We start from the raw sequence: 24,633 nt of genomic DNA on the forward strand, positions 1-24,633 counted from the left end.
TAGCTCAGATAAAGCAAAACTGCATGTATTCATTCAGTTTCCAGTAGTGGGCATGAATGCACAATACCATTTACCATTCATGCTTATCAGATAAAATATGGAATGCTCAACAAGTGGATTCAAATACAAATGCAAAAAGTACTATAAATCTCATAACCGTTCTACCGTGTAGCAACCATTGCTGTTAGCTCACATAAAGCAAAACTGCATGTATTCATTCGGTTTCCAATAGTGGGCATGAATGCACAATACCATTTACCAGTCATCCTTATCAGATAAAATATGGAATGTTCAACAAGTGGATTCAAATACAAATGCAAAAAGTACTATAAATCTCATAACAAAATCAACTTTACTTTCTCATATCATTAGCAAATTTTCAGGAATGTATAAGTGAAAGCACCATGATTTGTCCAGCCAGACTGATACAGTCTAACATACAAACTCATGATGTGCAGTTGTTATTAGGGAAAACAGAAGTGTCAGAGTGACAAAGAGTAGTGCTGGCTCCACAACCATTTTCTAAAGAGTGGGAGACATTGGATTTGTTCAGTTGTCGCGCTAGATGTATTAGCGTGCCAGTACGGTGGAAAGGCAACAAGGTAAAGCCCTGAAAGCCTTTTTTGTAAAATAGGGGAGTACTGATGACTGCTGATGGACCCGCAAAAGTAGGGCACGTTCAGTGATTATTGGCCAAAAATAATGTCATTACCTCAGATGCACAGTAATAAATACTCGGGCTTCAGAATCTTAACGTAAGTTACATTGCAGTACACCAGCTAAAAGGCCAAATATGTGACGTGTAACTATCAATTGCCAAAATGACTTCTGCTTTCGGAACTGCTACCTGTCTGGCTTGCTATATATGGTTGCTGTGGTCCGCTGACCTTTTAGCCACTGGTGAGAAGGCTTGGACACTTCTACCTCTGGCATGCTCAGCTGAGCTGATACTGTTTGGCCCATCATTAGACTGTCACAGAATTCAGGAGACACTAACCACTGCTGGCGCCCAACTGGTAGGGGTCAACCCAAGCCCCTAAAATTTCTGTAGGTGCTAACAAATGGGATGAAATATTAGTTATGATATGTTGGATGGATTTTTGCATAGCCATGCATGATGCTGCCAGGGCAGAGATGCAGGACTTGCATTCATCGCACACTGTGCAGTCTCAGCCCATTTCCCCTCCAGAGGAAGCCAGTCGCCTCCCACCACTGTCCGCTGATGTAACAGACTAAGATGAGCAGCAGGCAGTTGGCCTTAGCTGCTTACTGAGAACTCTTCATGCAGGCTGAGGGAATGAGCACCCAAGGTTTGCTGAGTTCCTTCACAGGGACAAATTAGAGTGAGGTGCACACAGAACTGACTATTGTGCAGCCCTGAAAGGGCCTAATTACATGAAGGAGGGTATAGAGCAGTGAGGTTTCCACATTGCCACGAGATAAGAATGAGGAAATGCTGCATTTTGTGACTGGTCACTCACTGTCCCTACGTGATCTGATCTCTGCTAATCATGGCAGATACAACAAGCACACTGTACTGAGCGACTGCAGCCAGACACATCAGCATCCTCAATGGTTTTTGTTACGTGGCCATCAGACTGTGGTCCAGTGCACATTTTGTGTCCTAACACTGGAGACATCATCAGAGGCTATAAAGACTCAGACAACAGTTTGAGACCCTGTATACCAAACAAAATTAGATGAGACAGCTGCTACTTGAAATTTCATTTCATTTCATTTCATTTCATTTCATTGGTTGGGAATAATTTGTTGATCATCCTGCTATGCACAAAGACATCCCCAGTAAATTGATGAACATACCTTAGTTTAATAGAAAGAATCAGAAAGTGACGAGAAAGCAGAGACTGTTGCAATCTTGTTTCAGTAGAGAAGGTGCATAAATAGGTAGACAAGACTTAAGTGCAATCCCTGTGTCTAGTATAAGAGCTGTGCCTGTGGCATTTTGAAGCAAGAGTGAACAAGAGGTCTCTAAATGTAGTGCAGTATAGTGTAGTTTAGTAGAGCCAGCTGGGGGTAACGCTTCCTTAATTTACATATTCTTCCTTTTCTCTATAAATTGCAATATACAGTGTGAACCGTAACTCCACCAGCAAACTTTCAGAGTTTTTCAACGATACCTTCTGAGAATTTTGCTTTAAGGGACCCCAGTCTCTGCATGCTCATTACAGAGTAATAATGTAATTGTGATTTACTCTGTTTATTACTGCAGTCACCCTTCTTTTTGCAAAAATACCTTCACAATACTGAAGACACCTGTAATATTCAGTAAGCAAAACATACAACAAACAACTCAGAGTAATGTGACAACCCTCAGAGGAAACATGTACAGATTCGTCACAGTATGGTCAATCTGTTCTGTCAGTGCATAGTACAGCATGTAACAAATCCAGAACTGTTTCTTTACAGGCATCCCATGAGGTAATGTCAGTAGTCAGGGATACGGCAGGAATGCTCATTTGAAACTAAAAACTGCAAATTGATGTATGCCCTGTTCTGAAAGATTTTCAGGAGAGGACACATTTGATTTACATTTGTTTTAGGGCTAGTGGTGTACACATATGTGTGCTACTCACCCAACAGCTTTGATATTTTATTCTAGCAGTCTTACCTGCCTCATTGCTTTGTACCTCTTTTCTCAAGATGCCTTGCTTCCATTGAGGTAGTTAGTTGAATGCACAGTTGTCCACAGCATAAATAAAAGAACTTGTGAGCCCAGACATATCAACACAAACTGTTGCAAACCAATTATTAGCAGTGGGACTACGGGCACACACACATCTAGCCTGTCTTCCACTCACACCACAGCATCAATGTGCACTGTTCGATTGGTGTTTTCAGAGGGTCACTTGGAAGATGGAATGGCACGGTGTGGTCTTCAGTGACGAAAGTAGATTCTGCCTGCACACAAGTGCTGGTTATTTGTGCATATGACATAGACCCTGTGAGCACCGTCTTGTAGAGTCCATTCGTCCAAGACACACTGGCTCCACCAGAGACTTTACAGTTAAACAATAAGCTACAACACTTGTTTATCTTTGGTGTTTCTGGAATGGATTCTAACCAACACTTTCTATATGCAGAATGTTGTAGATCCATTCTTTTACCATTCAGGCCACAGGAACGTGATGTGTTGTTCCAATAAGACAATGCTCACCTGCACACTGGCCATGAAACTCAGTGTGCTCTGTAAGGCAGGCAGCAACTTCCCTTGCCAGCACAATCTCTAGACTTGTCTCCAGTCAAACATGAGTGGGTTATGACGGGACAAGAAGTGACTCATGCGACTCATGAACCAACAGATTTTACAGACCATGTGACTGGTCGAGCAGGTATGGCATAACATATCCCAGTGCAGTATTCACCATCTGTATGATTGAGTGGGTGCCAGAGTCAGTGTCTGCATTACCAACTATGGAGGCTAAACCATGTACTTCTATGGGTATTTCAGCATGGCTCAATACCTGGTACCTCAGAACCTCTTGTGCTGTTGAACTGGAAATGTATATTACAGCATGGCTCAATACCTGGTACCTCAGAACCTCTTGTGCTATTGATCTGGAAATGTGATCATTTCATGTACTCCATATAGAATGTTGCAGCAATAAATCTTGAGTGAATTGTAAACCTCTGAAAGGGTGAGAAGGGTACACTAATTTTTATCTCTGGAATTGTGTGTGTGTGTGTGTGTGTGTGTGTGTGTGTGTGTGATGTGACAGTGGCACGACTAGATCTACTGGATATTGTCTGTGACTTCTATTACACTGACGGTCATTATATGGCCTTTACCTTTCATTTTAATCATTTTAACAAGAGTGCTATTCATTCACCAGCACCACAATCTTGTGGAAAGGTGCTGATAACCCAACAGTTTGAAATCCATCTATACTCAGTGGTTTTAAATTCACAATATTTTAATGAGCATGTTTTATTTCTGATTTGGGTGCAGGTTTATGCCTTCCATAGGCCCGCTCACTTTTTTAAATGCCATTGAGCTACTGTGTCACAGGTTTTTAAGTTTTTATGATTGCTCTTGTCTCTATTTAAAAACATTGAAAGGGAGATTTTTGCTAGGTACATAAATACATTTTATCAGATTATGCTGGCGCCACTGTTGTTTGAAACATCATATATTTTGTTTATTTTATTTCTCTAATCATAATAGTATTCCAATTCTGCTTATTATGTCATACTCATTTTTGCATTATGACTGTTTTTAGATTGTTTTCATCAATAGGATTTTATGTTGACAGATGATAAATCATTGCGAGACATTTGGCCCAGTGCGTGACACACTTCCAGGCCTCATGGAGGGGCTACATACAGTGTGGGTTCTCTCACATTTTTACTGCACTGATGAGCAAATGGTTCCCCTCTTTGAGAGAATTGCCTGGGTACTCCGGAAAAAAGTTAGTTCAGTACTTGATGTTCACACACTCTTCAAGTAAGTTTCTAGAATATGTATAAGTACTTTCTACATAATGTTTTTGAAATCACTAATTAAATATAGGGAGTGGTCAAAAATATGGAAACACAAAACACATAACACATTATTGTGCCTAACATGGTTTAGAAAACCTTTGACATTCAAAACAACTTCCAGTCACCTCGGAATGGATAAATACAGGTCCTGTGTGTTTTTCAAGGAAATCTTACACCATTCTTCCTCCTGAGTAGTAGCAAGTTCAGATAACAACACTGGAAATGGATAACGATTTTGCACCCTTCTGTCCAAAATAGACCACAAAGGCTCACTAATAGCTAGGTCTTGGATGATGCAAGCTGCATGAACAAGGGACCTGTCACCTTGGAACACAGCATCACCATTGGGGAACAAATGTTCTACCATAGATGGACCTGATTAGCAAAAACTGTCACACAAATGTTGCCAGTAATGCAACCTTGCAGTGTAACTATGGGGCTGATGAAATACCACAACATGGCTGCCGAAAACATCACCAAATACCCCCACCATATATCATTCTTGGCAGCAAGGAGCGCGCATTGATGGCTTGAGGCAGTGTATGCCAAACATAAACTCAGCCAGAAGTTGGAAATAGTGAGAAACAAGACTCATCCGATCACTGCTTGAGGCAGTGTATGCCAAACATAAACTCAGCCAGAAGTTGGAAATAGTGAGAAACAAGACTCATCCGATCAAATGACTTTCTTCCATTGGCCCATAGTATAAGTTTTAACACTTAACACATTTTCCTGTCTTGGCCATTTGCATCGCTTATGAAGGATTTTGGAATTCCACCCCAGCCTGCAATTCCCTTCTCATGGAGTACCCTCTGTGTAACTTCAGTGTTAACATGGTCTGTGAGTGTGACATCTGATTCTACAATGGCTTTTGCAGCTGTCACCCTCCTATTTTTTATCTCACTGCTTTTCAATGACCATCAGTCACAGTCACATAGCACACACTTTTGTCCATACTTTGATTTAGTGGATGATGTTTCTCCACATGTAGTATAAATCTTCAATCCAGTGCCTCTTGAAACACCAATCAGTTCAGCTACCATGGTTAAGAAAGTGCCCACCTCACAAGCACCAACTATTTGCCCACATTCGAATTCATTTGACTCTAACATAACAACTATACAGAACACTGCTCCGATCATAGCTCACACATGCAGAGTTATGAGGACACTGCACATGTGGCATTCATGGTGAAATACAATCACACAACCTGCAAGTTTGTCTAGCATCTGCATTTACGTTTAACCGTGCATTTCTCACAAGGTTTCCATATTTTAGACCAACCCCTGTGCCTTTAATACATAGTTACAAATAAATTCCTTGTAAAACTTAAATTTGAGTATCATATGTGTTTTTGTCCTAAGAATGCGATAACACATTCAGGACAACTTACACATTAGTGTCATTAAATTCACCATGTAATTGTGTACAGTCACCACCTTATGAACAGTCGCTTAGCCAGTGCAGTTATCCAAAGGTTGCCACAATTCCAAGTCCAACTCCAGTGTTTGAGACTGAACTTATATGGCTTTGCTACATGACTTGCAACAACTTATTACTCCCTAACAAGGCCAACCAATAACAGTCTTGGGTACAACTACCAGTGATTGTGCACACAACCATTTAATGGATTGACTATTAATGTAGGGGCTGGTAGTGTGCAGTTGCATTTTGCCCATAAGAAATTCTTTAAATAATAATAGAACAGTTTAATCAATAGTCAGGGAATGAATGAAAACCACAGATAATGTTGTCATGGTCTTCATTCCAAAGGCTGGTTTGATGCAGTTCTGCATGCTACTCTATCCTGTGCAAGCCTTGTCATCTCTGAGTAATTACTGCAACATCCTTTCTTCTGAATTTGCTCACTGTATTCATCTCTTGGTCTCCCTATACAATTTTTACCTCCCACACTTCCTTCCAGTACTGAATTGGAGATCTCTTGATGCCTCAGAATGTGTCTTATCAACTGATCCCTGCTTTTAGTAGGGTTGTGCCACAAATTTCTTTTCTCCCTAATTTTATTCTGGACACTTACATCTATATTTGATGTTAACAAATTTCTTTTCTTCAGAAACACTTTCCTTGTCATTGCTAGATTACATTTTATATTCTCTCTACTTCGGCCATCATCAGTTATTTTTTTGCCCAAATAGCAAAACTTATCTACTGTTTTAAGTGTTGCAGTTCCTAACCTAATTCCTTCAGCATCACCTGATTTAGTTAGACTATAGACCATTATCCTCATTTTGCTTTTGTAGATGTTCATCTTATGCTGTCCTTTCAAGACACTATCCATTCCATTCAACTGCTCTTCCAAGTCCTTTGCTGTCTCTGATAGAATTACAATGTCACTGGCAAACCACAAAGTTTTTGTTTCTTCTCCATCGACTTTAATGCCTACTCCAAATTTTTCTTTAGTTTCCTTTACTGCTTGCTGAATGTACGGATTGAATAAAGTTGGGCATAGGCTACAACACTGGCTCACTCCCTTCTCAGTCACTTCTTCCCTTTCATGCCCTTCGACACTTGTAACTGCCATCTGGTTTCTGTACAAATTGTAAAAAGCCTTCTGCTCCATGTATTGTATCCTTGCCCCCTTTAGAATGTGAAAGTGAGTATTCCTGTCAACACTGTCAAAAATGTTCTCTAAGGCAACAAATGTGTAAACGTTGGTTTGCCTTGCCTTAACCTAACTTCTATGAGACGTTGTAGGGTCAGTATTGCCTTGCGTGCTTATACATTTCTCCAGAATCTGAACTGATCTTCCCTGAGTTTGGCTTCTACCAGTTTTTCCATTCTTCTGTAAAGAATTTATGTTAATATTCTGCAAATGTTACTATTTAAACTATTGCCTCATGTGTTCCAACATTTCTATCGAATCCAAACTGATCTTCCCTAAGATTGGCTTCTGCCAGTTTTTCCATTTGTCTGTACCGAATTTCTGTTAGTACTTTGCAGCTGTGACTTATTAAACTGATAGTTCAGTAACTTTCACACCCGTCAGAACCTGCTTTCTTTGAAATTGGAATTATTATAGTGTTCTTAAAGTCTGGGGGTATTTTGCCTGTCTCATACATCTATCTCATCAGATGGAAGAGTTTTGTCATGGCTGGCTCTCCCAGTGATCATTAGTTCTAATGGAATTCTGTCTTCTCCCAGGGCGTTGTTTTGACTGGCCCTCTATATACTCCTTCCAGCTTCTTGTGTGCCCTTCTTTGCTTGGGCTACCATGATTCTACTTTAATTTAGTAATGCCCAAAATCTTGTGATGACTTTACATAATTTCCCTCTGTGGGAAGACCTGGACCACCAGGCTAAACCTATGACTAATCTGCAACAGTAGACTTCACCACACAGTTTTGACATAGCTTATGCACAGTTTTTCCTCTTACATCAAACAACAAAACTCTGAAAGTGGGTTGCATTCCATTACAATTCTCAGCTGACTGGCTCCATTGGTCTTTACGTTACTACATAAAATGTCCTTTCTCACCTGTGTTACCCCTTGAACTAAGCAACTTTGCAACTACTTACACGGATATTCCCTTATCACACTCTTATGGTGCCTCGTATGGCAAGCAGTAATATTCGATTCAACACTACCCAATGTTTTTTGTCTTTTGAATGACAGTTAATTACATCTTCCAATAAGTCACTCTTGTTACTATATCTAGGTTTTGCACTCGCTGCATCTTCTCACACACGAGCATTTTACCAGTTCAACGGTATCTGATGTACTGGTGGATAAGAATGCCGAATGGCCCTCTGCCCTAATGTAGCTGAAGGCTGTGCAGAACAGAGTTGACATTAACACAGTGGCTATGGTTGTGACACTTACGATGTTCATCATGTACTGCTGGGCCTCCAGTTGTTGCGAAACATATGAAAGCATTTGCTCCACTAAACTGTGCCTCTCTTGCAAATCTATTAGTGTGTTCAGCGACAGGATTAGGTTAGTATTCAATGTTTCATTCACATAGGTCAGGATTGCTAGTGGATCCTGTGGCCACAACAACTGTGGCTGAGTAATGTTCAACTTGGTTTTTCCCTTAACAGAAGCTGACAGGTGAAATGTCCACCCGGATATATCACAGTCTGCTTCATTAACAATTTGTCTGCTCCAATGCACAATCATTTGTTCAGCTCTCCCATGCTCGTAACAGTTTGCTACTACAAGTTGAGTACTGTTTTCAGAAAAGAACCAGTGAGAACCCGCTTGCTGAAAATATGGTCACAGCTCCAGTAAATCATGTCTACAATCCTGACCTGCTTTACCTAACTACAACTGTACCTCACACTTGCTGTATGTATGACCTCTGTTGGGGAGATAGTAACCCTCTCTCTCTCTAACAGCGTTTGAGTTCAGCTAGTGATGGCAGTGTGATAAGTAGTCCCCCTGTGTTTTTACTTGGGCCAATTTCTTCAAAGATCACCTCTTCAGTGGGTATAAATGTATGGTGTAACATTTGAATCTGACTCACCTGATGCTGATCAGAAACTCTACCAGTATATACAGTCAAGCTTGACCTGTTCCAATCCGGACTGGTGTCCTATGGTAATACAGTGGTAGATTCAACTTGTCTGGTTCATCTACCAGTCCTAATTCCAGCAGCAACTACTTCTGCAATTTCTGTAAGCCTACCAAAAACTAATCCAGCATTAACAGAGCTGGGCTTAGTTGCCCATGAGATGCGTGTAAGACTGCTTATTATAATTCCTCTACTGCTACCTCAGTGTCCCACAAGCTATCGGGCGAAGATTGCAAGTCTTGCTACCAGGTCCCAGTTCACTGTATTTATTGCTGTCTTTAGCAAGTTACCTCCTAGGCTAGCCTTCCCAATATCCTTGTGTTGTTCAATACAACTTGTACCTAACTCATTAACTGTGTAATGTGCCATTCTACAGTGGCCTTACTCATCCTTGGTACATCACTCACTCTCTCCATTGTATCATTCAGCTCCCAGATGTCACTGACATCTGCAGTCCCGAAAACCGTCTAACAAAACCTGCCTATGGTGCCACAATGTGCGTGACATTGATTCCACTATCTACTGCATTTTTCCTTGCACTTGCTCATGCGATTGGTGCAATTTATTCCTACTCACTTCTCATTTCCTTTAGTGCGTCATTCACTCCATCTCCCTCCGTACCACCATAAAAACATTTTCCAAATGACTTATCTCATTACACATTTCCCAAGCACTCAGTGTCTACTTCAATGCCCAATGATGGTCTGTGAGTACTAAATCGTCTTGCCTCAAAAACAGTGCTGTGGTTTCCAATCGTAGGACCTGCAGCTCCCCCACTTAACTCCTGTCAAAGAGGTGCAACATTGCTAAGATAAGGAGTCCACTCATCTTTCACTTCATCTGTGGCAACCAGGGAACTCTCATTATGTCCCTTCCCCCACCGAAAGGTCTGTGCACTACATAGACATACAAAAGAAAACTCAACCCTAAAATACCTAACTTATGCACAAGTGAACAGAAAAGACAAAACTTCTTCACGCTATTTTCATTTTCCTCTGGTATAAAAATCACTTATGTTTCAAAAGAACACTTACCTACTAATCCAAATGTATACTATTCCGTCTTACTTCCTTGGCTTCAATCCATACAAAACCTCCTGTACAGGTATTGCAGGTTTCTATGCGTCCTCTTCTTTCTACTAGCTGTACTTGTATCCCCACTGGATGATGACAGATGTGTCACCACATGTGGAGCACATCGAAATGGCTTCAGATGCCCGATGTGAACAATAGTTGTATCGGTAGGTAACTGAAGCTTGACATTTACCAGCGATATTGTTTCAATGGCCTGATATCGCCATTGGTAAGAAGTTCCGAATTTTTGGTCTTACCCTATGGAATGTACAGGTTCAAGAACATAACCCACTTATCGATTTTATGCATATGATTCCCCAATTGCTCGTGGCATCCCAGGGTTCTGGTGTTTCTTCCCTGCAAATGTTTTCAAATATCCCTCACCTTTTTAGCATAACGGATTGCCTATTCTTGCCATTTGTTAGCCTTATTTCATTGAATAATGAATGATATAAACTACCTCATGTGGTGATAAACCTGTCACAGAATGGATTTTTGCATTATATGTACTGATAAAGAAGAATAAATATACATTCAAATCATTATGGTGTATGTCCACATAGTGACTCACATAGTGTGTGATCAACCCTATCCATCCTACCATTAGCCTGAGTGTGCATTGGCCACATAATTAACTTCTTAACCTTTAGCAAATTACACAACTGCTTTAACAAATAGGACATAATGTTGTGCCTAGAAATCCTGCATACTCGGTTCAGTAGACAAACAATGAAACAACTTGTATTAATGAGTTTTATTACAATGAGACGAGATAGAATTACTTATGTTTGATGGATGTGTTGCAAGCAAAGGACGACATACAAAATAACCAGTCTTCTTCAGAGTAAACAAACAAAAGTCTGTGCTACATAGAGATTGCTAAAAAAAGTGGCTAATGTTGACACTGCTATCGACTTGGGCTGCCACCATTCGGGTGCAGTGCTCATGTCCTTTTCACGTAGGGCCCACTGCTGTCATGCTGCAATCCTGGAGGGATGTCGGTCAGTATGTGATTAGCTGACTTCTTCTTATAGCCTTCACTTCCCTGTCATTCCCTAATGGTGTGCCAGTGCTGACTTTACACTGTAAACCCCCCCAAAGTGACAAACCAACGGACCATTGTCATATATGGAGCACAACAACAGGAGGGCGTGGGGGTGGGGGTGGGGGTGGAGGGTGGGGGACGGTGGGGGGGGGGGGGGGGGGTGGCGGCGCGAGTGTGGAAGCTCTGATGGACCAGCGGAAGCTGTGGTGGAGGGGACGTCAGACCTCTAAGACCTCTGGTCATGCCCCACCGTCCGGCCTTCACTCTGGTGGAAATGTCTTTCAGCAAGCTAGCCACACTGCCATTGGCACTGAATGCAGTCACTGACAACACATAGTCCTGAATTTGAAAGCCAAACAAATCAAACGAATAAAGGCCAAATATGTTCTCAGAATCTCCTGGTTGTAGGACAGTGAAGCTGACAGTTTGCGTATGGGAACGATACGTAGCAGGCAAAGTGCATTTTCCAAGAACGGTAATGTCTTGTCCATTATAAATTGTCAGGTGCGTGCTGAGTTCAGACAGGCTTGGGGAGCCTAACATTTCAAATGTGTTATGAATCATCAATGTAACAGAGGCACCTGTGTCCTAGTGAAATTTCACGCACTTTGCACTAAGATGCAAATAAACAAAAAGTTTGTTGGAATGGCATAGTACTGAAGACACTGTTTGCTTGCTAGTTTTGCTAGTGCTTACAGCAGGCTTTGAATACACTGCATTGACTACATGTGCTTTGTGACTAGATTTTTGTGAGTGGGCAGAATTCCTACGTTTGTTCTGTTGCAAACATATGGATTGTAAGTGACCTTTCCTGCCACAAGCATAACACTGTGCGTGGCTGGATGTGCAATCTCGGCCTTTGTGCCTCAAGTAGCACTGAGGGCATGACTTAATTCTAATCATTGATGTAGCCACCTGTTTAGTGAACTGCTTACTTGGCTTTGTGCATGTGCTGTTGCTGCCTATTGTGAGCAAGGGATGACTCAATCTGACATATTGTGGCTGCTCAAATTTATTGGGCACTACAGCGCCTCAATCATACTGATCGAGAATTTGCACTATGTGATGAAATGATGGATCAGACTGTTGCAGAATCTCTACATTTAACGTCAGTTACAATGTATACGATTGCATCATGCAACATAACATGTGAATATTCAGTACCACAAGCACATTGGAATTTACATTTCCTCATCATACCCTGCAAATCTGTTACTCATTCATGATATGTTTGTTCTGACCTTTTCTTGCAATGAAAGAATTGGTACCTAGCTCCCACCACATTCACTTGTTGATCATAATAGTTGGTTTGAGAATCTACAAAAAGTTATGTAGTTTCACACTGCCTGATACTTTGTGAGCTATGATGCGGGCTTCATACTATTGCAACCACTTGAGCCATTCGTATCCTTTTTCGTTAAACTGAAGAAAAGGTGGTGTGGCACTCGGAGCTACAGTTTTTGCATGTTTGTCATGTGGCTGCTCTGCATTGGTCACTTGGTTTACTAGTGACTGCTGTACTGTGTTTGCAGTCTGCTGCATCTGAAACACATATGTTAGCTGTGTTGCACTTATCACATGTAGCTGAGGCATCTGAGCATGGGGTGGGAGGATAGATTGCTCATTTTGGAATAGGTAAATGCAATAAACAGATAATGTGAGCAATAAAAATAAGCACACAAGCAGAGAAAATTTCTGCAATGCCCACCTGAAAACTCTGAATAGAAAAAACACTATAAGACGTTGTTAAAACATATAAACACAACCCTGCAAAGAAAAGATAAATTAGAATTAAGATGTCAGCAAAACATAAAAGCCCACACAAAAAACAGAGACAATCTGTGGCAGCTGGTGGCTGTTAACCGGTTGTTGCTATATTATTCATTCACCTCGTCCCTAATGTTGTTGTGTCTAGGAATCCTGCATACTCAGTTCGCTAGCCAAACAATCAGACAACTCGTATTAATGAGTTTCATTACAACAAGACAAAATACAATTACTTAACTTTGATAGATCAGTAATCAGTCATCTTCAGAACAGACAAACACAAGTCTGTGCTACATAGAGATTCCTAACGAAGTGACTAACATTGACACTGCTATCGAAATGGACTGCCACCAGTCAGGCATGGTGCTTATGTCCTCTTCACATAGGGGCTGTTACCCTGGAGGGAGGTTGGTCTGTGTGCGATTGGCTGTCTTTTTTTTCATGGCCTTCTCTTCCCTGTTGTTTCTGACTGCATGCCTGTGCTGACATTACATCATAACACATAAGGTTTGTCCCATGATCATTCATCATAGTTTCTGGCACCCCAAATTTGAGCACCCAGCTGTTGACCAATGCTCATGTCAATGTTAGGGATTGGGGATTGCAGTCATTTTCACTTATCTAGAAAAATGATCAGTAATGGTTAACACAAAGTGATTCTCAGCTGGAGCCCTATTGAACTGCCCAAGGACATCCAACTCAATCATTCTGGGAGGCTCTGTTGCTTCTGGTAACTTTTGCAAAGCTATTAACTTACAGCTCTCATCTGCCTGCTACGTGCACTGTGCCCAACCACTCTCATACTGACTCTTTCCTAGGTTTTTACCTGTAGCACTCTTCTACTCGACTATTTCTTCTTCTACAACCAACGTTTCCTGATAGTAAGTGGCCATGTGCTTTTTTCAGCCCTTTCTGTAATTTGTGTAATTCGCTAAAGGGTAAGAAGCTAATGATGAGCCCACTGCACCCACAGACTGTTGGTCGGTAGGAGAGGGTACATCGTACAATGTGAAAGATGCTGAGTACAACTTCATACTCAAATTCACTTAATCTCAATGTCCATCTAATTAGCGTACTTGAAGGCTCCTTAAACCTGAACAACCACTGAAGGACTGCATGGTTCTTGACTGCTTTAAACCTCTGTATCACTTGAAGCCCCCCTTACTCTGTTGTTGAATGGTTTTTCTCTGCTCTGCTCAACTGCCAGTAGCATATGCTACTGGATACTTCTGAGATAGTGAACACTAAGTGACTAAGAAAACAACCTACAGCCAGACTGAAAGCGCTCATTGCCAAGACAAACTCTTCCTCGTAGCATGGAATAATTTAAAAACAGGAGGTACCACCACAACAGCTAATAATCTGCCCACTCAACCATTGTTTGACACAACTGCATACTGAGATTGTGAAGCTTTGCTGCATGTAAGGATAGCACTTTAGTAGATTCCAGCTCAGCACTGGCCCACTAGCTCACTAATGTAGTTCCATCACTTTTGAGCCAAATCTTACCCAGAAACTACTAAAGCAATCTACTATAAGCCAATTTTCAGATTTAATTCACTTTTTTCTCATGATGGATGAACATAAGAAAATTAATTTTAATAGTTTTTTATAAAATGCAAATGTTGTTGTTGTTGTGGTCTTCAGTCCTGAAACTGGTTTGATGCAGCTCTCCATGCTACTCTATCCTGTGCAAGCTTCTTCATCTCCCAGTACCTACTGCAACCTACATCCTTCTGAATCTGCTTAGTGTAGTCATCTCTTGGTCTCCCTCTACGATTTTTACCCTCCACACTGCCCTCCAATACTAAATTGGTGATCCCTTGATGCCTCAGAACATGTCCTACCAACCGATCCTTTCTTCTGGTCAAGTTGTGCCACAAACTTCTCTTCTCCCCAATCCGATTCAATACTTCCTCATTAGTAATGTGATCGACCCATCTAATCTTCAGCATTCTTCTGTAGCACCACATTTCGAAAGCTTCTATTCTCTTCTTGTCCAAACTATTTATCGTCCATGATTCACTTCCATACATGGCTACACTCCATACAAATACTTTCAGAAACGACTTCCTGACACTTAAATCTATACTTGATGTTAACAAATTTCTCTTCTTCAGAAACGCTTTCCGTGCCATTGCCAGTTTACATCTTATATCCCCTCTATTTCGACCATCATCAGTTATTTTGCTCCCCAAATGGCAAAACTCCTTTACTACTTTAAGTGTCTCATTTCCTAATGTAATTCCCTCAGCATCACCCGACTTAATTCGACTACATTCCATTATCCTCGTTTTGCTTTTGTTGATGGTCATCTTATATCCTCTTTTCAAGACACTATCCATTCCGTTCAACTGCTCTTCCAAGTCCTTTGCTGTCTCTGATAGAATTACAATGTCATCAGTGAACCTCAAAGTTTTTATTTCTTCTCCATGGTCTTTAATACCTACTCCAAATTTTTCTTTTGTTTCCTTTACTGCTTGCTCAATATACAGATTGAATAACATTGGGGATAGACTACAGCCCTGTCTCACTCCCTTCCCCACCACTGCTTCCCTTTCATGTCCCTCGACTCTTATAACTGCCATCTGGTTTCTGTACAAATTGTAAATAGCATTTTGCTCCCTGTATTTTACCCCTGCCACCTTCAGAATTTGAAAGAGAGTATTCCAGACAACATTGTCAAAAGCTTTGTCTAAGTCTACAAATGCTAGAAACATAGGTTTGCCCTTCCTTAATCTAGCTTCTAAGATAAGTCGTAAGGTCAGTATTGCCTCACGTGTTCCAACATTATTACGGAATCCAAACTGATCTTCCCCGAGGTCGGCTTCTACTAGTTTTTCCATTTGTCTGTAAAGAACTCGTGTTAGTATTTTGCAGCTGTGACTTATTAAACTGATAGTTCGGTAATTTTCACATCTGTCAACACCTGCTATCTTTGGGATTGGAATTATTATATTCTTCTTGAAGTCTGAGGGTATTTCGCCAGTCTCATACATCTTGCTCACCAGATGGTAGAGTTTTGTCAGGACTGGCTCTCCCAATGCTATCAGTAGTTCCAATGGAATGTTGTCTACTCCAGGGGCCTTGTTTTGACTCAGGTCTTTCAGTGCTCTGTCAAACTCTTCACGCAGTATCATATCTCCCATTTCATCTTCATCTACATCCTCTTCCATTTCCATAATATTGTCCTCAAGTACATCACATCTATATACTCCTTCCACCTTTCTGCTTTCCCTTCTTTGGGTAGAACTGGGTTTCCATCTGAGCTCTTAATATTCATACAAGTGGTTCTCTTTTCTCCAAAGATCTCTTTAATTTTCCTGTAGGCAGTATCTATCTTACCCCTAGTGAGATATGCCTCTACATCCTTACATTTGTCCTCTAGCCATCCCCGCTTAGTCATTTTGCACTTCCTGTCGATGTCATTTTTGAGACGTCTGTATTCCTTTTTGCCTGCTTCATTTACTGCATTTTTATATTTTCTCCTTTCATCAATTAAATTCAATATTTCTTCTATTACCCAAGGATTTCTACTAGCCCTCGTCTTTTTACCTACTTGATCCTCTGCTGCCTTCACTACTTCATCCCTCAAAGCTACCCATTCTTCTTCTATTGTATTTCTTACCCTCATTCCTGTCAATTGCTCCCTTATGCTCTCCTTGAAACTCCATACAACCTCTGGTTCTTTTAGTTTATCCAGGTCCCATCTCCTTAAATTCCCACCTTTCACAGTTTCTTCAGTTTTAATCTACAGGTCATAGCCAACAGACTGTGGTCAGAGTCCACATCTGCCCCTGGAAATGTCTTACAATTTAAAACCTTGTTCCTAAATCTCTGTCGTACCATTATATAATCTATCTGAAACCTGTCAGTATCTCCAGGCTTCTTCCATGTATACAGCCTTCTTTTATGATTCTTGAACCAAGTGTTACCTATGATTAAGTTGTGCTCTGTGCAAAATTCTACCAGGCGGCTTCCTCTTTTTCTTTTCTTAGCCCCAGTTCATATTCACCTACTACGTTTCCTTCTCTCCCTTTACCTACCACCAAATTCCAGTCAGCCATGACATGACTATTAAATTTTCATCACCCTTCACTATCTGAATAATTTCTTTTATTTGATCATACATTTCTTCAATTTCTTCGTCATCTGCAGAGCTAGTTGGCATATAAACTTGTACTACTGTAGTAGGTGTGGGCTTCGTATCTATCTTGGCCACAATAATGCGTTCACTGTGCTGTTTGTAGTAGCTTACCTGCATTCCTATTTTCCTATTCATTATTAAACCTACTCCTGCATTACCCCTATTTGATTTTGTGTTTATAACCATTTAGTCACCTGCCACCGAACTTCACTAATTCCCACTATATCTAACTTTAACCTATCTATTTCCTTTTTAAATTTTCTAACCTACCTGCCCGATTAAGGGATCTGACATTCCACGCTCCGACCCGTAGAACGCCAGTTTTCTTTCTCCTGATAACGACATCCTCTTGAGTAGTCCCCGCCCGGAGATCCGAATGGGGGACTATTTTACCTCCAGAATATTTTACCCAAGAGGGTGCCATCATCATTTAATCATACAGTAAAGCTGCATGCCCTCGGGAAAAATTATGGCTGTAGTTTCCCCTTGCTTTCAGCCGTTCGCAGTACCAGCACTGCAAGGCTGTTTTGGTTATTGTTACAAGGCCAGATCAGTCAATCATCCAGACTGTTGCCCCTGCAACTACTGAAAAGGCTGCTGCCCCTCTTCAGGAACCACACATTTGTCTGGCCTCTCAACAGATACCCCTCCGCTGTGGTTGCACCTACGGTACGGCTATCTGTATCGCTGAGGCACGCAAGCCTCCCCACCAGCGGCAAGGTCCATGGTTCATGGGAGGGGGGGGGGATGGGGGGGAAGGCAAATGTAAGAAGCTGAAATTTAATATTATTTTAGAAAGGTCCATGGTTCATGGGAGGGGGGGTGGGTGGGGGGGGGGGGGGGGGGGAAGCCAAATGTAAGAAGCTGAAATTTAATATTATTTTAGAAAGGTGAATGTAAAAAAATAAATAAAATGAATTATGATGAATATAAGAAATTTATTCATTCCCAAAATTTTATTTTCTCTTTCTTTCTGAAAATATTTCAAAATGAAATACAAACAAGCTACAAAGTTTTCTTTAAGTTTTTCTAATTTTTTTGTTCATTTATAGTTTCAGTACGTATTCAGTGCTATGCATTGTAAGTTAATTTGTCTTTTTCCGCGAAGATACAATATTCTTTCTACAAGTGATGTTAATCACATAGATAGGATGGTTCATTATGAAATTATATGGAGATATGTCAGTGTCTCATTTGAGTAATGTAACTCCTTTAAAATCAAGCAGTGCATTGTATGCTTTGAGAAAATTATTTGGAGGACTAATATTCCACATTTCCTGTGGGAAAATTTCTTTTTATCCATTTTCCAAGGCATGTTCTGTAGATTAACATCGTGAAATAATGAAGAGTCAAGTAACTGATTATTTTTACGATTTGTCTGAGATGTAACAAATATGAAATGTGGCATATCAAATTCAACAAAGTATAGTAATTTGAAATATCTACTTCAAAATTTTTCTTGCAACTCAGTCCTGCTGTTTGTAGTTCATGAGAAGATATTGGAATTTTTGGATTTTTCAGAATATTTCCTTCTTGTTCTAACTCATAATTTGGTTCATATTTATCAATTGGTGCACAAATTTCCATTGATTCTATTACTATATTTCTATCCTTAGGAAGTGTATCTTTAATTTCATTTCCAGCATCAGTATAATAAGGCCACATAAGAATTGCATCTCCAGAACTCGGAGACCTAGTAAAAATTCGTGTTGAAACTCTTTCCCACATAATTTCTTTATAATCTTTACCACCAAGCATTAATAATTGATACTTCATTTTTATTACTCTTTATTTTTCCATTATTAAAAATATGTCCATCCAAGGTTATTTTATGAGTAACAGATGAAGGCAAATACAACATAGTTGTTGATAAAATAAAAGGACGTTCAATTCTGGATAATATATTATTTCCTTTCACAGGGAATGAGTGAAACTGATCTCTCAATTTTGGTAATGATTTATTAAGGATATAATTTATCTACAGCATAATGTGGTTCATAAATTATTGGTCTTCCAAATTCAGCATTTGCTTTACATGAAGCAATAATATTAGTTTCTCTATGTGAATGATACATGTATTTAACAAACATTCCATCAGATAAACTAAAATTTATATTAATTAATTTGAATGGAATAATCTTAGGAACATCCTTAGCAACAGCTTTTTTTTATTAGCTTGAGTAATTTGATTATTAAATCCTAACACACTAGCAATATTATTTTCTTTTATATTTACATATAATTTTGATCACTTTCAATAACAACTATCTCTAAAACTTCATCTTCTTTAATATGAATATTTGGCTTTTTCGATAGAAAAAATTTTTCTTTATGTTTCAAACTATATTGACTTGCAGGAATTTCTATTGTTTCTCCACCATAATAAAGATTGCTGGAATTTAAAAAAAGTTGAATAAGAATCACCTAGTGAAACATTTTTACAGCTTTTTCTCTTATTGGAATGGTTAGTCTTATTCTAAGAATAAATGAATTACTACTTAAGTGAAATAATCTACTATCTTCCATTTACTACTATAAAAAATTATTACATAAATGACAGTTTGGAAACCAAAAATAAGAATGCAGAAAAGAAATAACAAAAATAATCATGATAAACTTTTACCGAATTTAGTTTGACGTGCAATTATTGGACGAAATGGATGTGGAAAAGCAACATTAATGATTGATAATTATATTGTAGTTCCAGGATGGTTGAATTGGAATAAAATTAATCATTTGTAAGTTTATTCAAAAAGTTTAGATAACCAAAATAATCGATAATTTGTAAAAAGATTAAACAAATTGAAGATAAGTACAATAAAACATTATCACTTTTATTGAAAATAATGAAGAAATTATTCTATCAGATCAATGTCTAGATAATTCTGTAGTGGTATTTGACAAATTTATTCTTAAGATCAGGATGTAGTTAGAGAAAATTTTACTGTAGGAAGACATAAAAAATAGATTGTTTTTACTTAGCTCAAACTTATTCAAAACTACCAAAACAGTTAGTCAGAGATCATCCTAATTTTTAAAATATTTTCAGACAATATGATACAAATTTAAATCACATATGGAATGATCAGTTTGGTTTTACATCAATACACATGGCTAGAAAACTGAATGAAGTTCAGAAATAAAATATAGAATTTCATAACAATATAAACTTCATACATAAATATTAAACATAAACATAAATTTTAGACATTAAAAATATCTAATGTTTTTTCATCTCCGATAACTATTTGCAAAATACCATGCAGAAGTTGTTAAAAAGCCTAACAAAATAGAAAGAAAGCTGAAGAATTAAAAGAACAATTCAAACTTTGGAAAAAACAGGAACAGAATGTGAAAAATATAAAAAAAGACCAGTTTTTGATGCTATTGAAGAAGTTAAACAAGGAATTGAAGGATTAGGTGATAATGTTTTGAAAGCTATTGAAAAAAATAGAGAAGTTGAAAAACGAATGGTTCCTTATAATCTGCATTATTTAGAGGAATTTAATGATATTCCACCAGTTCAACAATATGATAGTCATAAAAGGGACTATACATAAGTGTATCAGAAATAAAAGATTTCTTAACGAAATATGAGGATAGGAGAAAAAGGATAGCCCAAAAAGAAGAACAAACTGTTAAAAAAATGTATGTGAAAGAATGTTAGCATATATTAATCACAGTGAAGACAAAGTTTTTGGATTAAGATCTGTTGGTGCATTTAAATCTGTTGGTAAATTACCAGTAAAATTTAATGGAGATAAATTAACTGTTGGTGATAGGACATATAAAGGTACGGAAGAGTTAATGAATATTTTAACTAAAAAAACACAACTATGGAAGGCATAAATATACTATTTACAGGTTCTGATTTATTAGATTATGCGGATATATTATACCAGTGGGGAGCATCATATTCTGACAATAATCCAAGTAAAATAAAATCGAGTACAGAAAATAAATATAAATATTTGACAAAAGAACTTGCTGATGACTTTTTACCAGCATTGACACAAAAAATGTGATGATCACTGTTCTCAAAGGTATTTGAGAGAATAATGTATCATAGAATTTGTAGTCACACTACACAAAATGGCTTACTGGTTCCTACACAGTTTGGCTTTCATAAGGGCTCCTCCACAGGCAGAGCTATATTTAACCTAACAGATGAAATTTTACGTGAACTAAATTACAAAAGATATTCAATGGGGATATTTTGTGACCATGCCAAGTCATTTGATTGTTTAGATCACAACACACTCTTAAAAAAGCTCCCGCATTATGCCATTAAAGACAAATCTTTGACTTGGATAGGGTTGTCTTAAGGGGGACAGGAGCAGCATTAAAATCAGACTAGGGAAATATAAAGTATGGATGCCCACAGGGCTCGATTCTTGGGCCACTAATTTTCCTGATCTACATTAATGATCTACCAATCACAATTAATAACAGAGCCAAAGTAGTAATGTTTGCCAACGATACAAGTATCCACATAAAAAGACCCAACTCCACAATGCAGGATACAGCCATGACAGTCTCTCCTCAATTACACAAAAACTTGACTGCTAATAGTCAAATCCTAAATCTGTCAGAAACCAAATGATACAGTTAATGACAAAAAATAAAAAAATAAAGTTTCTGAAATACATGTTAACAATCACAAAATTTATGAAACCATACATACAAAATTCCTAGGTATCCTGACAGACAGTCACCTAAGATGGAAAGAACAAATTGATCAGCTGGACAAGAAATTTAACTCATCGCACTTTGCACTAAGAGCTCTCCATCAGTTAGTGGACAGGGAAATAATATTGACATATATTGCATATTTCAATTATGTTCTTTCCTATCGCATAATCTTCTGGGGAAATGCTGCTGGTGTTGAAAAAGTCATCAGAATACAAAAATGAACAGTGAGACTAATATGTGGCATCCCTAATGCGGCACCTTGCATAGGTTGCTTCAAATCTCTCAGGATACTTACCATCGCAGGTCAGTATATTTACTCATTGAGGTTATTTGTAGCCAACAACAGGGAATTGTTTCAGAAAAATCGAGACATCTACAACCATGACACAAGACAGGTGCAAAAATTTCACCAAGGCTCTGCAACTCTCACTAAAGTACATAGAGGAGATACTGAGTCTGGTATAAAGGTCTTCAATAAGCTCCCTCACCATATAAAAAAAGGAAATAAATAATGTATAGGTTTTCAAAAGGAAACTAAAACCATTCCTCATCAAACAAACTTTCTATAAAATGAATGAATGCTTAGAGTTATAAGGCATAAGAGTGGGGGAAACTTCCTAAGAAAAACACTCCCTTAAAGATAAAGTGTGATGCTGTTACTTGAAGTTTAACTGAAATTGTGGTGATAAAATGTAAAATTATCTATGTCATTACGAGAAATGTGAACTCCCATGTGTCCCATACTCTTGAGCATTCACTTGAACTTCCTCTTAAGGAATGCAGTTAAAATTTGTATTCAATCCAAACCATGACCATGAAGCAAATTTACCTGCTTATATATACAGGGTGTTTCAAAAATGACCGGTATATTTGAAACAGCAATAAAAACTAAACGAGCAGCGATAGAAATACACCATTTGTTGCAATATGCTTGGGACAACAGTACGTTTTCAGGCGGACAAACTTTCGAAATTACAATAGTTAAATTTTCAACATCAGATGGCGCAGCAAGTGATGTTAAAGATATAGAAGACAATGCAGTCTGTGGGTGCGCCATGCTGTACGTCGTCTTTCTGCTGTAAGCGTGTGCTGTTCACAACGTGCAAGTGTGCTGTGTACAACATGGTTTATTCCTTAGAACAGAGGATTTTTCTGGTGTTGGAATTCCACCGCCTAGAACATAGTGTTGTTGCAGCAAGACGAAGTTTTCAAAGAAGGTTTAATGTAACCAAAGGACCGAAAAGCGATACAATAAAGGATCTGTTTGAAAAATTTCAACGGACTGAGAACATAACGGATGAGAGTGCTGGAAAGGTAGAGCGACCGCGTACAGCAACCACAGAGGGCAACGCGCGTGATCCAACAGCGGCCTCGGGTTTCCGTTCGCCGTGTTGCAGCTGCGGTCCAAATGACGCCAACGTCCACGCATCGTCTCATGCGCCAGAGTTTACACCTCTATCCATACAAAATTCAAACGCGGCAACCCCTCAGCGCCGCTACCATTGCTGCACGAGAGACATTCGCTAACGATATAGTGCACAGGATAGATGACGGCTATATGCATGTGGGCAGCATTTGGTTTACTGCCGAAGCTTATTTTTACCTGGATTGCTTCGTCAATAAACAGAACTGGCGCATATGGGGAACCGAAAAGCCCCATGTTGCAGTCCCATCATCCCTGCATCCTCAAAAAGTACTGGTCTGGGCCGCCATTTCTTCCAAAGGAATCATTGGCCCATTTTTCAGATCCGAAATGATTACTGCATCACGCTATCTGGACATTCTTCGTGAATTTGTGGCGGTACAAACTGCCTTAGACGACACTGCGAACACCTCGTGGTTTATGCAAGATGGTGCCCGGGCACATAGCACGGCCGACGTCTTAAATTTCCTGAATGAATATTTCGATGATCGTGTGATTGCTTTGGGCTATCCGAAACATACAGGAGGCGGCATGGATTGGCCTCCTTATTCACCAGACATGAACCCCTGTGACTTCTTTCTGTGGGGACACTTGAAAGACCAGGTGTAGCGCCAGAATCCAGAAACAATTGAACAGCTGAAGCAGCACATCTCATCTGCATGTGAAGCCATTCCGCCAGACACGTTGTCAAAGGTTTCGGGTAATTTCATTGAGAGACTACGCCATATTATTGCTACGCATGGTGGATATGTGGAAAATATTGTACTATAGAGTTTCCCAGACCGCAGCGCCATCTGTTGTTGACAATTGTAACTACTGTAATTTCGAAAGTTTGTCTGCCTGAAAATGTGCTGTTGTCCCAAGCATATTGCAACAAACGGTGTATTTCTATCGCTGCTTGTTTAGTTTGTATTGCCGTTTCAAATATACCGGTCATTTTTGAAACACCCTGTATGTCAGTAGCATAAAAACATGTACTATCACTTATTCTATTATTTTAAACAGTCAGTTAAACTGTTTTTGGCATAAGGCAGGCTTTAATACTCCATGCAAGTAATTGTTCTTGGTAAAGAAACAAATGTCTGTGCAATGTGACGTATAAATGTTCATGTACCAGTATTACCTGTACACTGGTTGTATAATATGTAATCAACATGCCCAAATAAATAAATAAAAACTGCAAAGTGATGAAGAAAAAGTTGGTGATGGTTTAGTAAAATAATATTTAGAAAAACCGGTTGAATATATTTGGATACAGCTTTCTTTGATCATCAAGCAATTAAATTAACTTTAGAGAAATCTTAACTAACCTTGCCCAATCCATTGTAACCACGCTGACCCAGTGATCCCTGTGGGACTATTACGTAAGCGAAAGAAAGAAAAGAAAGAAATGTCATGAGAAAAGTGGTAACAAGAGATATATTGAGAGAAGATTAATGAAGACTGCATTATGG

The 24,633-nt window shown here is 39.1% G+C and overlaps 1 protein-coding gene across 1 annotated transcript in view; it reads left to right on the forward strand.

Annotated features, from left to right (window-relative positions):
• LOC126273341 (dynein axonemal heavy chain 10) overlaps positions 1-24,633 on the forward strand; it is a 1,458,287-nt gene that overhangs the window by 148,046 nt on the left and 1,285,608 nt on the right. Inside the window, exon 85 of the mRNA XM_049976887.1 lies at positions 4,272-4,462. Within this exon, the coding sequence (XP_049832844.1) occupies positions 4,272-4,462 (191 nt within the window). The remainder of the gene's footprint in view (positions 1-4,271; positions 4,463-24,633) is intronic.

The sequence above is a fragment of the Schistocerca gregaria genome, chromosome 5 (assembly GCF_023897955.1).
Source record: "Schistocerca gregaria isolate iqSchGreg1 chromosome 5, iqSchGreg1.2, whole genome shotgun sequence".
In the NCBI taxonomy this organism is placed as follows: domain Eukaryota; kingdom Metazoa; phylum Arthropoda; class Insecta; order Orthoptera; family Acrididae; genus Schistocerca; species Schistocerca gregaria.